The 11,965-nt window shown below is 26.2% G+C and overlaps 1 protein-coding gene across 2 annotated transcripts; it reads left to right on the top strand.

Moving 5' to 3' along the window:
* Nucleotides 1-278: 278 nt before the first annotated feature.
* On the top strand, nt 279-11,762 carry LOC145842359 (uncharacterized). 2 transcript variants are annotated; one of them, XM_082949787.1, is made up of 10 exons: nt 279-419; nt 1,494-1,601; nt 2,528-2,636; nt 3,107-3,266; nt 4,137-4,255; nt 5,043-5,140; nt 7,567-7,674; nt 9,134-9,250; nt 10,312-10,491; nt 10,863-11,762. In XM_082949787.1, the coding sequence occupies exons 1-10, from the start codon at nt 299-301 to the stop codon at nt 11,339-11,341; spliced, it is 1,599 nt and encodes a 532-aa protein (XP_082805913.1). In that variant the 5' UTR covers nt 279-298; the 3' UTR covers nt 11,342-11,762. The 2 variants fall into 2 exon arrangements, with proteins under 2 accessions (XP_082805913.1, XP_082805912.1); XM_082949786.1 differs by having other exon boundaries at nt 9,131-9,250; nt 10,863-11,760.
* Nucleotides 11,763-11,965: the final 203 nt, after the last annotated feature.

Genomic DNA, 11,965 nt, shown 5'->3' with positions numbered 1-11,965 from the left:
GTGATCATAAATTTTATAAAAGTGTTAATAATTAAAACATGCTAACTAATATGTTTTTTGACTTGCAAATTAAGTTGCTTATATAGATTATAAGAACAAATCAATAATATAGCTGTAATTTTTTTTTCTTAATATTAAATTATACTACATTTTAAATGGAATAATATTAAATAAAAACACGTAAAACTAATTTTGAATTAACCGAAACGAAACCATAAATTACAGGATATGTATCTTTAAACATTTAGCTTTCAAAAACGATAACACTACCTTTTTCAGTTAATAATTAAAAGATAAAATGCTGCTAACAACCTTCACAATCTTAACAACACTGTCCATTGCGAGCTGTCAAACAATAAACAGGTTTGAAGATTTCGATGCCGGGTTCTTGACTGACTTCATAGATTCTCTTAGTGACGGTTCGTGTTTTAAGTAAAATTAGTACTTTTATTAATAACGAAAAAATCCGGTGGCTTGTTGTTTTAGCAAGAACTGAAACAAGATAGCACTAGTTTTTTACTTCTGAATTACTTTGATAATATTGTTCCAATTGCTTAGCTTGTGTTGAACACAACTTTTAAAATAAAACAGTATTTACCTGTATCGGGATTTTAAAAACTCCAACTAAAATAAAACTAAAATGGTTTGCAAAAACTTGTTGATACTGGTTGTAAAAAAAAATGTTGCTTGTTTTTTTATAAGTATTCCACTTTTTTATTTTTTTTATTAAATTCAAGTTTAAACCACTTTGTATTACTACTGTTATTATGATGTTACCACAAATTTCATTACAGTTCTTCATAGACATCCTGAAATACTTTTTTAGTTTTTTGCATAGATTTTAAAATAATTTTTAATCTTAACAGAATACTTTAAAACTGCCTTTATTTAAAACAAAATTTAACTTTTACAACTACGTATTTTATTTACAACAGTAGAATTGCTTTATAAATAGAATTAGATTTTATATTTATAGGCTTTTTAATTGTCAAAGAAAAAAGGTTTTGTGCTTTACAATATTAAAACTGAAGTAAAACTTTTATTTAAAAAAAAAATTCATTTCAATCTGCATAAAAAGTAATTAAATTTTATCATTTTATAACAAATACTATTTTATAGAGAGCTTAGACTTTTTAAAGCCTTTGCTTTTTTTTCGAGTATTTTACTTTAATGTTTTAATTTTACTGATATTGCAAATCATTAAAAAAAATACTTAAATTTGTTTAATTAATCTTTTATCATTTATTTATTGCTTTATATACTTTCATATAAAATCATGTACAAAAAATTTCACGAGTTTTAGTTATATGCCTAATATTATTAAACTTTGTAAATGTAAAAAAAAAAAGCATTTTAACAAATTGTACCACAAATTTTTTTAAATTGTCTACTTTACTTACAAGCTTTTTATAAAACTACTTAAACAAAGTAGGATGTGTAGCCCTTTATTAACTTGAGCTAAATTTTATCAAGTGTTCAATTATTTATTATAGAGTCAAGGCTCGGATACTGCGATTTCGAGTACGGTATTTGCGACGGTTGGAAAGTGTATTACGCGGATACCTGGTTGCCATCGCAGGAACCCCAGTACAACATGGAAGGTTAATTAACATTAAAAATAAACATGTGTTATTTAATTATCAGAACACATGGTTAGATTGTTGGAATTTCCAGTAAAATATGGAACTTAGTTAAATTTAATAAATAAAATATTTAGTTTTAGAATCAGAATGCATTGTTGATTTCCAATACGATTTGGAAGGTAATAATAAAATAATAAAACAAACGTATGCATTTTTATTATCAGGACATATGTTTAACTTCCTCAGTATATTTAGGAAGGTAAAGATAAAACAAAATACTTTTTAATCAAAAAATTTTTCTTTTAATTGTTTGTTCTTTACGATACAGAATACTAGCTTAATGTAATAGAAGGTAAAAATTATGTACGATATTAAATATGTTTTTCGTAAATTAAAACTTATAGTATTACAATTAAATACTTAGAGAAAAACAGATATTAAAAAAAAATAAAAAAAAACTAGTTTTTAATTTAATTAAAATAAAATAAATATGCTGGTATAATTAATTTTTGTAGTACAAGTTGGTACTTTTATTTTAAGAGGTAGATAACTTAGTATATTTATATTAATTTTTAGCTGTTCAAAATATAGTTTTAATTGTTTGCTAACAAAAGATCCTAGTGAAGTAACTTCACTAGAATATAAATAAAAACAAATTATATATATTATTTTTATGGAGTATTAATTTTTATAAACTCAACAGTATATATCTTCAATATTTTCAGTTATATTATTAAACAAATAAATTTACCAGCTAAACAAGTAAACGCTGTTAGTACCTATACCTTCAATGTTTTAGTTAACTTGTTAAAAAGGTAAACAGTTTACGTTTATATTTAGGAAATTTACTAAACAAGTAGACGCTCTTAATGCTAATCAATTAAATTAAACAGGAGGATTTATATTAATGATTATTATTCATTGTGTTATGTATGTATAAACAGGAGGATTTATTTACATCGAAATGAGGGGGAAGCCCCCAACGTTCCCGATCAACATGGAGAGTGAGGTGTACTCGTGGGAGGGTCTCGACCGCATCTGCCTGTCTTTCAAGTATAAAATACTGTTATGTAATTTATTAAGTATAACTAACTGTAAAAATCTGTAGAAATTATTTTATTATGATTTTAATGAAAACATGTATACACCTACTTTATGCTTCTATTCTTACATTAAAGTAATTATTTTTTACAGAACCCAGCTGTTAAATTTATACTGTTTCTACAACTTGCATTAAAATGTGTGCCCTCATTGTGGTTTATTAAATAATTTATTTTAAAGTAATAAATTATGTTTTTTCGTTTTGTTTTATTTTGTATTTGGTTATAAATATGTTCCCTCATTACCAACTTTTTTTAATTTTTATTAGTGATGATTTTCCATATAGTGTTTAGTTTAAATAAGATGAGAAAGTTTCAGGCGAGAAAACTCACTGCAGTTAATTGTGACGTCACAATTTTTAAATCAAATTTAAATTAAACTACGTCACGCAACTGACTTTAAATCATTATGACGTCACATAGGTACGCCACCAAGGGCAAAGGAGGAGCGCGCCTGATGCTGAGTTACAAACCACAAGGGGGCGATGTCAGGCCGCTGGGTACCGTGGAGTGGGTGAATTCCCTAAATGGAGAGAGACATCAGATCGAGCTGACCAATGAAAAAAACGAAGAAGATTTCACTGTTTGTTTTTTATGATCTAGTGATAAAAAAATAATTTACTAAATAAATTTTTATTGGTTTTTAATCTTTAAATTGTTTAATAGTTCAGTTAAATGATAAAAGATTTCACTGTTTGTTTTGTGTAGTAAAAACTTTAAAATCACAATTATAGGGAGAAAATAAAAAAGCTCCACGTTACAATATTCAAAATCACATAGCAATGAATCAGTCTTCAAAATTTTTTAGTCTGAAAAACACATATCACATTCACATTATTTTAAATATTTTTAAAAACGAGGTTAGAAGTCTAAAGATCACGAAAGGACACTTTTGCACAAAAGGTCAATTTTACTTTTTGCGCGAAGGATACTTTTCACGAAGATACTTTTGCACTAGGGCTCACTTTTGCACAAAATCCTCGATCAGTAATTTTTTTTTTTGTTTTTTTATTTTACTTATTATTTTATTTCTTTTTTTAATTTTTACTTTCGTAAAAAAGTTATCCCTCGTGCAAAAGTAACCCTTCGTACAAAAGTTTCTTCGTGCAAAAATATCCCTTCATGCAAAAACGTTTTCGTGCAAAAATGTCCCTTCATGCAAAAACGTTTTCGTGCGAAAGTGTCCCTTTTTGCAAAAATGTCTTCGTGCATGTTTGACCGGTTCCCTAAAACACAGCACACCAGTAAAACCAGTTTGTATAAAAAGAATATTTAAGACATTACTGCAACAGATATATCATTTGCAACGAAAACTATGTTTTGACAGATTTAAAAGTGTAACTATAAAAACGGCTTTCATCACAAACAAATATGTAAAAGTCTTAAACGTCGAAAACAACAGACTGTAAAAGTAAAATAGTGCTTCATTTTTTACAAAACTGTTTTTCAACAGATACTGTTCGCCGGACAACGAACATCTAGGGAAGAAATTGATGACGTCATAGTTATTGATGACGTGACGATGGAGGCGGGAAGCTGCGAGCTGGAGGAATGTCAGATTGGTACTTTCAGGTGAGAAGAAAATATTTTCAAGATTTCATCTTAATTTAGTGGGGTACTTATAGATTAAAAGTTTTAGTTAACTATTAATTTTTTTCTACACAATCTGATTTTTCAGGTGAGAAATGTTTATTGGTTTGATTTATGATATTACATAAATTTAGTTGGGTGCTCTTAGAAAAATAAAAATTTAACTGTTAATAATGTTTTTTTACATTGTGGTTTTAAATTAAAAAACATTTAATTAATTTTGCATAGAGGTAAAAAATCTTATCAATTTTACTATTTATACTCTTAAGTAAAGTAAAAGTATATTTAGTTGGAAAATTGTTTTAACTTTAAAACTTGTGAACTAATTGTCTGATAATTTCAAAAGTTGTGGTTAATGGGAAAGACATGAAAATTCCAAAGCGTTTTCAGACAAAGCTATGTAACTTAAATAAATAAGTAGCTGTTTTGAAACACTACATGCAATTTTTCAATTATAGACTATTATAATGAACTTAAATGTCTCAAAACTGTACTTTAACATATTTTTGTAAATAATAAGTCTTGTACTTATGTTGTTTTACAAGTGTCATTGTAAAATTAATCAAAATATTTTGATTATAGCGTAACAAAACTAAACACAGTTAAACATCAATCTTAAAAGGTCAGATTTGAATTACTAGAAGTCATATTCAGTTTTATTCAAAGTTTCAGAAATTAATAAATAATCTAAACAAATTATTGTTCTTCCTCAACGTCTTGTACATCGATTTTTACAAAATAAAATAAGACCTAGTTTGTAAATTTTCAGATGCCCATCATCTACATCTTGTATTTCTGATCAATATATTTGTGACGGAGTTGTTGATTGTGAGGAGGACGGTTTCGATGAAATGAACTGTGATCAAAGTAAGTTTTTTATTTATTTTTAAATTAATTTTAATTGCTAAATTTTATACTAAAACGGTTACGATGAACATAACTGCCACTAAAGTTGATCCCGTGTTAATAAATGCTGTATAAAAATAAACTCGCGATCTTTCATAAAATTGTTGTTTGACCCAGTTTAACAGGTTTTATCTATTACAGTCACAACTTTTTGTTTGGATACTAAATTAAGCTCTTAATGTTATAGCTTGTGTTAGTAAACTGTCTTATTTTTATTATATAACAGATTAGTACATAAATAGACTTACTGAAAAAGTGACCAAAGTTAGTTTCGAAAATAGAAACTTTAGTAGATTAAAGAATATTTCTTGGTAAACAAGTTTATGTTAACTTTTTTCAAATTTAGAATAATATATTATTCATTTGAAAAACTTTGAAACTTAAACCAATTGTTTTTTTTTTAACTTAGTCATAAGATATTCATAAGAACACTATCTTTAACTATATTAGTTAAGAAAACTAGTATAAACATATAACCTAGAAGTACCTAGTTTTTTCTTGTGCTACTGCCTATAAAGCAACGATTTTACAATGTCTAATTAAATTTTATTTGCAAAAGTATTTTTTTGTAAAGTAAATTTTCACTGAGTAAAAACTTCAATTTTTTCAAAATTCATTAGTTTTTTGAGAACTAATTTCATTAAGTTTTAATGACCACATTTAGAAACGTTTTGTTTAGCTAATTATGTTTGATTTTAGATCGTAACTTTAAATTACGTAATTTTACTTGTCAAAAATTTTCCAAAATTTGCTACTAGCATCTTTTAACTGCACTTACAAGAAAATTATTCATCATTCCTAACATATAACAGAGATTATAAATGTGAATATGTTACAACGGTAAACTGTTAATATATTTTACTTAGTAAAACACTTGTAAAAAAAATCAAAACATTCAATTTAAAATAAAAAAATTATCGATTCTATAATAGGTTCACTTTTAAAAAAAGACGCGAATTTTTACTTAGGTTTGCTTTTTAAAATTAATCCATTATCATCGTAAAATGACTCATGTTATTGTTTATATCACTGACAAGCTCTTTATGGTTTAAGAAAACAATCTTTCGTAATCCCTACGTAAAAGTTCAGATTATCAATTTATCCGTGAATTTGAGAAATCGTTGTTATTTTTCAAACCTTGACTGTACTTTCGTGGTGTAAACAAACAGTCAAAAAACTGTTTTTTGCGTAAATATTCTCAGAAAGTTTTGTTTTATGCCTGTTTTATAAGTCTAAAAAAACTAGTGTTTCTCAGAACATTTTTTCATTGACCCTTTACTGTGTTTTACAGAACATTTTTGCTTAGATGTTTTTTATAAATCTTAAATTAAGTGCAAACTTGGAGAAGCTATTTCTGTTTTTCTTATAACTTCAAAAGAAGTACTAATCTAAAAACGTTTAAAGAACAACACATACTTTATTTACAAAAATAATTGATCTAATTTGACTGTAAAAATCAATTTTCTAAAATTTTATAAATATCAAGATTAATTTTAATTTAACCTTAATACTTTTAAATGTCAGAAAACGTTTGGTTTACATGATTTTTAAGAACTAAAGTGAATTTAAAACAGTTGTATACTTATTATCTTATGTATTGCAACAACAAACTGTTTTCTCATTAGATAACTACGTAAATTTTTATCTTAACTGATAAAAACAGAAATATTATGTTAAGTGTCGGAAACGGTATTTAATTTTAAAATACTATGTCTAGAAACATAATAAAAATTTATTAGTTTATTTTTTAATTTACGACAGACAGTTTGATTTTATATACTTTTTTAAGATTGTCATTAAATTTTGTTTAGTTTTTTGGACTGCTGACTTCCTTCTTATCCTATATGTTTTTGTTTTTTTGACTGTTAGCAAAACAAAATTGAAACTAAGTTAAAACAAACTTTTATTTATTAACGGATTTTTTATTGAATCCTATTTTCATTTATTTTTTCTAATTATACATATTGTAAAAAAGAAAACTAAAACGTTTATAATATTATAAGTTATGTACTCAAAAATTTTATTAAAACATAAAAAGTTTTTACTTTTTTTTACTTTTGTGTAGGTTAATTCTAGAAATTTTATGAAAATATAAATAATTGCTTTCATTGAAAATTATCGTAAATTTCAAGGATCAAACAAAATTTATCTTCGTTTCTTTAGCATTTTTAATATGTTTCATTCAGAATGTTCATCATTAATGTTTGATTGAATCTGCATCAATTTATATATATTACTATTTTTTTATTCAAAACTTTCATCAATAATGTGTGATGAAATCTGCCTCAATAAGTATCTATTACTATTTTTTATTCAAAATTTTCATCTATAATGTGTGAAGGTGTATGTATCAAAAAATTTGTATTCATTATCATATTATTTCATAGAATGCTCATCAATTATGTGTGATGGAGTCTGCATCAAAGAGGAATCTATTTGTGATGGAAAAGTCGATTGCTCAGATATGTCTGATGAAATTCAGTGTGGAACCGCAGGTAAGAATTATCTGTTATTTTTTATCAGTTAAAAATTACTTTTTGATGGTATTGATCTTTAAAAGTTGAAGTATAAAAAGTATCATAACAAATGATGACTTTCTAATAAATTTTAGTGCAAAGCGACAGGTATTTATTAATAATTATTATTTTGTATTCATAGAAAATAACTTGATGTCTATATAAAGTCGCTTTGTTTACTAATTAACTGTTAACAATAAACTGTACATCTCGCTTTTAAATTAAAACATATATTTAATATCAGTCTTGTTTATTATTTGCATTGTGTAACTTTTTATAATGAATTGAAAAACAAAAGGAAATGTATTAAATTTGTAGAACTTTAAGTATTATAAAACAAATATTTTTTACTTTTGACAATTTTTGCATATTAAGGCTAAAAGTTTTTGCATTAATTTTTCTTTACTTTTAAACAATATTTTGTATTATATCAGCTAATATAGTTTATAAAAACTTTTGAAAACTCTAACTTTAAAATACAACAACCAAAACTATATTTTCAGAGTCAAACAATTTTTATGAGCTAACTTTGAACAAAAAAACAGTTTGAAAATCACTTATATAAAGTATAAAGTCATAGCGATAATTTAAATAAGATGAGACAATTTAAATTTTTAGAATACCACGTAGTAAAAAGTACAAGTATACATAACAAGTAACAGTACCTTTATCTCGCGTGCAAGTTTAGTGAACAGTTTCAAGTTGCAACGCGCCTTAATATCTTTTTTTTTTTTTGACTATGTTACACCTAAACTTTTTGCTTCTTAGTCTTAATTTCAATTTTTTAACATGGAGCCTTCAATTTATTTTATTACAAAACAATAGTTTTGCTTATTACCTAAATTTATAACACTAAAAATTATATAAATTAACAAGGATTTCTTTTATCCTTGCAGCGGGAACGTATTACTGAAAGTAATAATTTACTTTGAACGTATAACTGAAAGATTTAAATTTCTAACGTAATAGTTATATTCAAGTTTTTTTTTTCCAAAAATATCTGTTAGCAAAATTAAAACGCAAAAAGTTTATAATTGATTGAAGCCCAACGTGTTAACTTTAGGTTAAAATTTATAACAAAATTAAATAACTAAAACTTACACTTTGTGCTACTGTTCGAACATTTTACTAATTTGTTACTTTTTAGCAAAAGTTAGATAAAAAAACTTTAATTTTATAACAATTATATTAAGTTTTACTGGTTAGAAAATATTTTTTTTATGTATTTATTCTCATCATTATTTTTATTGAATGCCCATAACATAAAATGCAATGAGACGATCCTATAACTGTAATTACATTGAGTATAAAACTACAGATATTAATTTACTACGCTATTCCAGTAGAATGCCCTTCGGACAAGCTACAGCGTTATGATCTTTAACATTTTATTAACATTAAAATATAAATATTAATTTATTTTAATCTTTTCCAGTAGAGTGTCCGGCAGACAAGCTGCAATGTGACGATCTTTCCAATTGTGTTTACATTGAGGAGATCTGTGACGGAGTAGTCAACTGTGCCGATGGCCAAGATGAATCTCAGTGCAACAACTGTTTGTTTACTTAATATTTTTTTTAATTACATTTGTTTGATTCTTTGTTGTAAATTAAATTTAATAGCTAAAATGTAAACTAAAGTTGTTTATATGACTGTTATTTATTTATGTTATTTGTTGTTATAACTGTTGTTTATTTGCAACAAGTTTTTTACTTATGCTATATTAAAAATATTTAAATAGTATTTTCTATTTTCAACATGTTTTAAATTAATTTAAACTTTTAGGTTCTAATATACTTTCTTAAAAAAACACTTTTAAAATACTTAACCGATTTAAAAACTTCTGCAGTGATTCAGTATTTACTTCTACTTGTCAGCTTGTTTCTTTTAAACTAGCTTTAAATCACGTCTGCTTTTGTTCTAACGTTTACACACCTGGGACTCACAGCCGAGCCGTTTCTTTATAAGTTTTAAACAAATGAGCTAAAATTAGATTTGATGAGGTTTTGTTACGTCATAATAGCTTAAGGCATATAAGCGAGTTTTACAGCGGTAAAAGCGATAGTTTGGTTTAAAGACAAACATTTTTTAAGTTTAATAAAGCTAATACTTAAAAGGTAGATGTTCTTTTTTCTTGCATCTAAAAAAGAAATTGTGGTATTTGTCTTTTATAATAATTAAAAAAAACTTTGATGTGTTATATGAAAAACGTGTATTTTTGATGCTTCTGGAAACATATAGCATGCATTTGTTTGCTTTATTTATTTTTTGGAATAACACTGCAAAAATGAACGGTAGAATAGTAAACGTTTTTTTATAAACAAGAAAAAACTTGTAGTATTACTAAGTTTAACTGTTTATTGGTTTTTTATCCTATATCTTTCATTAAAAACGTTAATAATGCTAAAACACATTTTAAAAAAATGTATACATACATATACAAGGTATATAACAAACTAGATTAACTATCACCATTAAATTTATTTTTCAAGGCGTAGCGAAGTAAAACTTTTGGTTATATTGGTTGGTATAAAAATGAACTATACCAACCTAACCCAATATTTTTTCAACAACTACTATAATGCATATTGTTTTCAATTTTTATTTTTCTAACAGCCACAACCGATACTTCCACCGAAACGAACGACGAAGAGCACGGAAACAATAATGACGTCACGACGGAAGGAACTGACGTCATTGTTGACGTCATAGAAGAGACCACCGAGTCTGAAACCACTGAAGCGAAACAGACGACTACAGTGGCGACCACCACCACTACTTTACCACCCACCACAGGTTTGTTTTTGAACAATCTAAAGTAAAAAAACTGTATCCGACAACATTAATGAACAGTTGTTTCTAAACTTTGAATAAAGCTTAACATTTATTTTAACGTATGCTTTTCAAATACACGCTATCACATAAATTACGACTTATTTTTTAAAACAAAAAAAAATGTCCTCGAGTAAATAAAACAATATAATTTTATCACTGTTCTCTTACAGCTTACATCAAGGTATAAATGTAAGAAATCGTTGACGATTAAGATTATTTTATTATTGATACTGATTATTAATAAAAATTATTACATCTATATATATTAGACTAATATCTACTTAAGTAACTTCACATAACAGACATGGTTTGTTATGTTTACTTTTAAACAGAAGCCGAAACAACAGCAGAAACTACAACAGAAGCAACGACTACCACGCCTCAACCCACAACAACGACAACAGAAATACAAACTACTGTTGCTACGACAACCACTGCTGAACCGACTACTACAACAGAAGCTACAACAACTACAGAAGCAACGACCACCAAAGAAGCAACTACAACTACTGAAGCTACTACAACTACAGAAGCAACGACCACTACGGAAGCAACAACCACCACAGAAGCAACGACCACTACGGAAGCAACAACCACTACGGAAGCTACTACAACTACAGAAGCGCCGACAACTCAACCCCCTACAACAACAACTACAAAAGCCCCCACGACAAAACCTATAGCTCCGACAGTACCAGAGACAACTGAGGAGGACCTAACAACTCCAGAGAGCTCTTCAACTAATTTATCTTCGTCTCTAATCACTCTTCTTTGCTCCTGTTTGCTGGCTTTGCTCTCTTTTGTTTTATAGATGAATTTCAGTGCTAAATTATTTACAACTGTTTGTTTTAATAATGTTTTGAAACTGTATTTGTAGCTTAAAAATAATAAAGGTAATACGCTTAAAACTACCCATACTACTATTTTCAATGTTTACAAAATTAACTTAAAAACTATATTTAAACAAGTGCGCTTATATGCTAATGAAAAAATTTTTTTTAATGACCTACTTTAATATTTTTAAAAGTCTTAAAATTTTCTAGAAATTATAAGACTTCTGTCTATTTCAATAAATTAGATACTATTTAGGCTCTAAACTAAATTTTGTTTTTATTTTTATTTTATATTTCCTTATTTGAATCAACATTATATATTTAACTTTTTATTCGACTTTTTCTTAAATCAAGGCTTAAATATAGGTTAATTTCATCTAAAAAAAATTATTTCAAAAGTAACTATTCAAGGTGTAAAGACTCAATTAAATTATAATCTTTGAAACAAAAATTTAATAAAGTTATGATTTTCTTGTTAAAAAAGAGCTAACTTGTGATTTATTTTTCTTAGAAAAACACTTTAAACACTATTTTTGTACTTTAAGAATGTTTCTTTAGTTATTTTGAACATATAGTTTCATTTATTTTTCAACTAAGTATTG

The sequence above is a fragment of the Thalia democratica genome, chromosome 8 (genome assembly GCF_965202585.1).
Source record: "Thalia democratica chromosome 8, ktThaDemo2.hap1.1, whole genome shotgun sequence".
NCBI classification, from domain to species: Eukaryota; Metazoa; Chordata; class Thaliacea; order Salpida; family Salpidae; genus Thalia; species Thalia democratica.
This window is presented reverse-complemented; position numbering and strand designations above follow the sequence as displayed.

Bases quoted from the DNA above. Each gene is read 5' to 3' on its own strand.
- LOC145842359 (XM_082949786.1), top strand. From the start codon at position 299: ATGCTGCTAACAACCTTCACAATCTTAACAACACTGTCCATTGCGAGC. The intron at 3,267-4,136 runs GTTTGTTTTTTA...GTTTTTCAACAG, and splicing joins AAAACGAAGAAGATTTCACT to ATACTGTTCGCCGGACAACG. The intron at 10,492-10,862 runs GTTTGTTTTTGA...ACTTTTAAACAG, and splicing joins TACTTTACCACCCACCACAG to AAGCCGAAACAACAGCAGAA.